The sequence below is a fragment of the Meriones unguiculatus genome, chromosome 5, assembly GCF_030254825.1.
Source record: "Meriones unguiculatus strain TT.TT164.6M chromosome 5, Bangor_MerUng_6.1, whole genome shotgun sequence".
Classification (NCBI taxonomy): Eukaryota; Metazoa; Chordata; class Mammalia; order Rodentia; family Muridae; genus Meriones; species Meriones unguiculatus.
Genome location: NC_083353.1, coordinates 49,694,688 through 49,697,124, shown reverse-complemented (window position 1 = coordinate 49,697,124; position 2,437 = coordinate 49,694,688). Strand labels below are relative to the sequence as shown.

The 2,437-nt window shown below is 41.6% G+C and overlaps 1 protein-coding gene across 1 annotated transcript; it reads right to left on the bottom strand.

Annotated features, from left to right (window-relative positions):
* Positions 1-1,045: 1,045 nt before the first annotated feature.
* LOC132654058 (vomeronasal type-1 receptor 44-like) lies at positions 1,046-1,975 on the bottom strand. Its single transcript, XM_060383340.1, has one exon. The coding sequence runs from the start codon at positions 1,973-1,975 to the stop codon at positions 1,046-1,048; it is 930 nt and encodes a 309-aa protein (XP_060239323.1).
* Between the last annotated feature and the right edge of the window lie 462 nt (positions 1,976-2,437).

The following is a 2,437-nucleotide window of genomic DNA, read 5'->3' as shown; positions in this document are numbered from 1 at the left end:
TGGCAGACATTCGAGGTGTTCTTCATGTTCTGACTAGCATTCCTTAACAAGGGGAGGCCATGACCTGATCCCACATCCTGACACTTCTAGACAGTGGCTGTTTCTACTTTGACTGTTTTAAATCAGGCCATAGGAGCACCATTATGCAAATGACAGGATGCTTCTCTGCATATCATTTTGGCTCTGTGTATGTGTGTGTGTGTGTGTGTGTGTTCTGCATCCTGTGATAATTTATTCTCAAAACAGTGTTTCCTTGTATATTTTTCCAAATATAAACAACTGAGGCATTGATTTATTGAAAATGTCATATTTAAAGTAATGGGCTGTGCCAGAGAAATGGCTCAGCACATATGCAAACTGTTTTCTAAAAGACTCAAGTTCAATTATCACCACTCACCCTTGGGTGGCACACAACTGCCTATAAGTCTAGCTCTAAGAGTAATTGACATTTCTGGCCTCCAGGATGACCTGCACTCACGTACACACACACACACACACACACATACACACACACAAACACACACACAGACACAAGCACAGACACAAAAACATACACACACAGTTAAAAGTTAAATCATTTTTTAAAAAAATTAAAAGTAATCTGGGCATGATGGCACATGCCTTTGATCCCGGCACTCAGGGAGGCAGAAACAGGTAGATCTCTGTGAGTATGAGGTCAGCCTGATCTACAAAGCAAGCCCAGGATAGCCAGGGCTACATGGAGAAACCCTGCCACAAATTCCAAAATAAATAAATAAATAAATAAATAAAAAGTAATGTGCTAAAAAAGACAGATGAGAGCCATTTCACACACCTCCTTTGAAAACCCGTTGAGAAAGATAAACTTCATGTGATATCTGAGTGGGAATGCAGTTTAATATTGTTTTATATACTTGCCATCCACACACAGAGTAAACAGATGGAATGTTAAAAGGATGTTTTCACATATCAGTTTAAGCCACAGAATGTTCCTACTATGTCATGATATGATGGCAACATATTGGATTGTATTAAGGAGTGTACAATTTTACCCATCATTGATTAATCAGATATTTAATTTCCTGTCCCACAGTGACCTTAAAAATTTAGTTATATGCTTTTCAGTGCAAATAAACACAAGAGGACTGACTGTGGCATAGCCATGGGACACAAGAATCTGGATACAGTAAAACAGAGAGCCATCTTTGAACTTCATTCTTGTGTGGAAGATAACACTGTCCAAAATGTAGAGAACCACAAAGAAGCTCATGAGCAGCAGGATGGTCCGGGTGGCCCTTCGCTCTGGGGATGCTTTTGGAGAAAGTTTGGTGCTGTGAAGATGTCGGGCCTGCTTCATGTGTCTGTATAAAAGAGTCACCATGTACCCACTGGAGAACACCATGAGACTTATAAGAAAGGCTTCCCTGAAGACCACCAGTGTGGAAAATGTGTTTTGTCTGGAGTAACTCAGTGTGAGAAGTGAGCAAGACTGAGTAACATACATAAAATTATCTGAGGTCGAATTGGGGATGGCACTTATTGATACCAGGAGGTAACTGCTAAAAGACATGTAGAGAACAAAAAGAAAAAGGGCGCAGGAGATGTCATGGGGAAATTTATGTTTAAACTTGTCTAAGCAGCAGCTTCTAGGGCTGAGGATGATGGTCCAGAGGACATTCAGCAGACAGGCAGCACAAAGGGAGAGGCCCCTCAAGAACCTGTGCAGATAGATAAGGGATTGGCATGTGGTGGGGTCCCACCTCCCCTGAGACATAAACATGTCTGCAGCTATGAGTCCCATAGTTAGCAGCATCAGTAGTTGGGTCAGGGCCAAGAAACCAATGGCGAGATCAATGAGCTTAGGCCTGTGCGCACCAATGAGCATACAGAGATGGAAGACGAAAAGGATGCTGTTGGCTGAAATCCCAACACTCAATTCAGAGAACAAGGTGATTTTAATGTTTGTGTTAGTGTGGAGTATGCTGGCTTTATTCATTGTATGTGTGTGTATTTGAAGTACCAAAAATCTGAGGAGAAAAGAGAAAACTCTTCATTACAAATACTGGTAATGAAGCATTACCCCCCAACACTGAGATGGCAACAAGATGTCAATTCATCCCAACTCCACCTCATCCAAAAAGAACTCAGCTCCATCTCAGACTCCCTTGAGGCCATCCCCATAGTCTTCATTGTCCCCACTGTCGTGATGCTTCCCATGCAAAACTGAACTGTGCAGACCATTGTAGGCCTGTCTCAAAATACAAACTTTCTTGTACATTAAACATTTCCACAAGTTATAAAAAATTAACCTCTCCTGATCCACATGTTTGGTTTATTCAGGGGTAATAGCTGCATCTCACTTTATTGTCAGACCCACGTGCACAGGGTCATTTATCTCACTGCCCTCTTCATTGCTGGCCAAGTAGTCATTCACTCTCTTTTTCATTCAGTCATTAAT

Coding starts and splice junctions, on each gene's coding strand:
- LOC132654058 (XM_060383340.1), bottom strand. CDS start 1,975: ATGAATAAAGCCAGCATACTCCACACTAACACAAACATTAAAATCACC.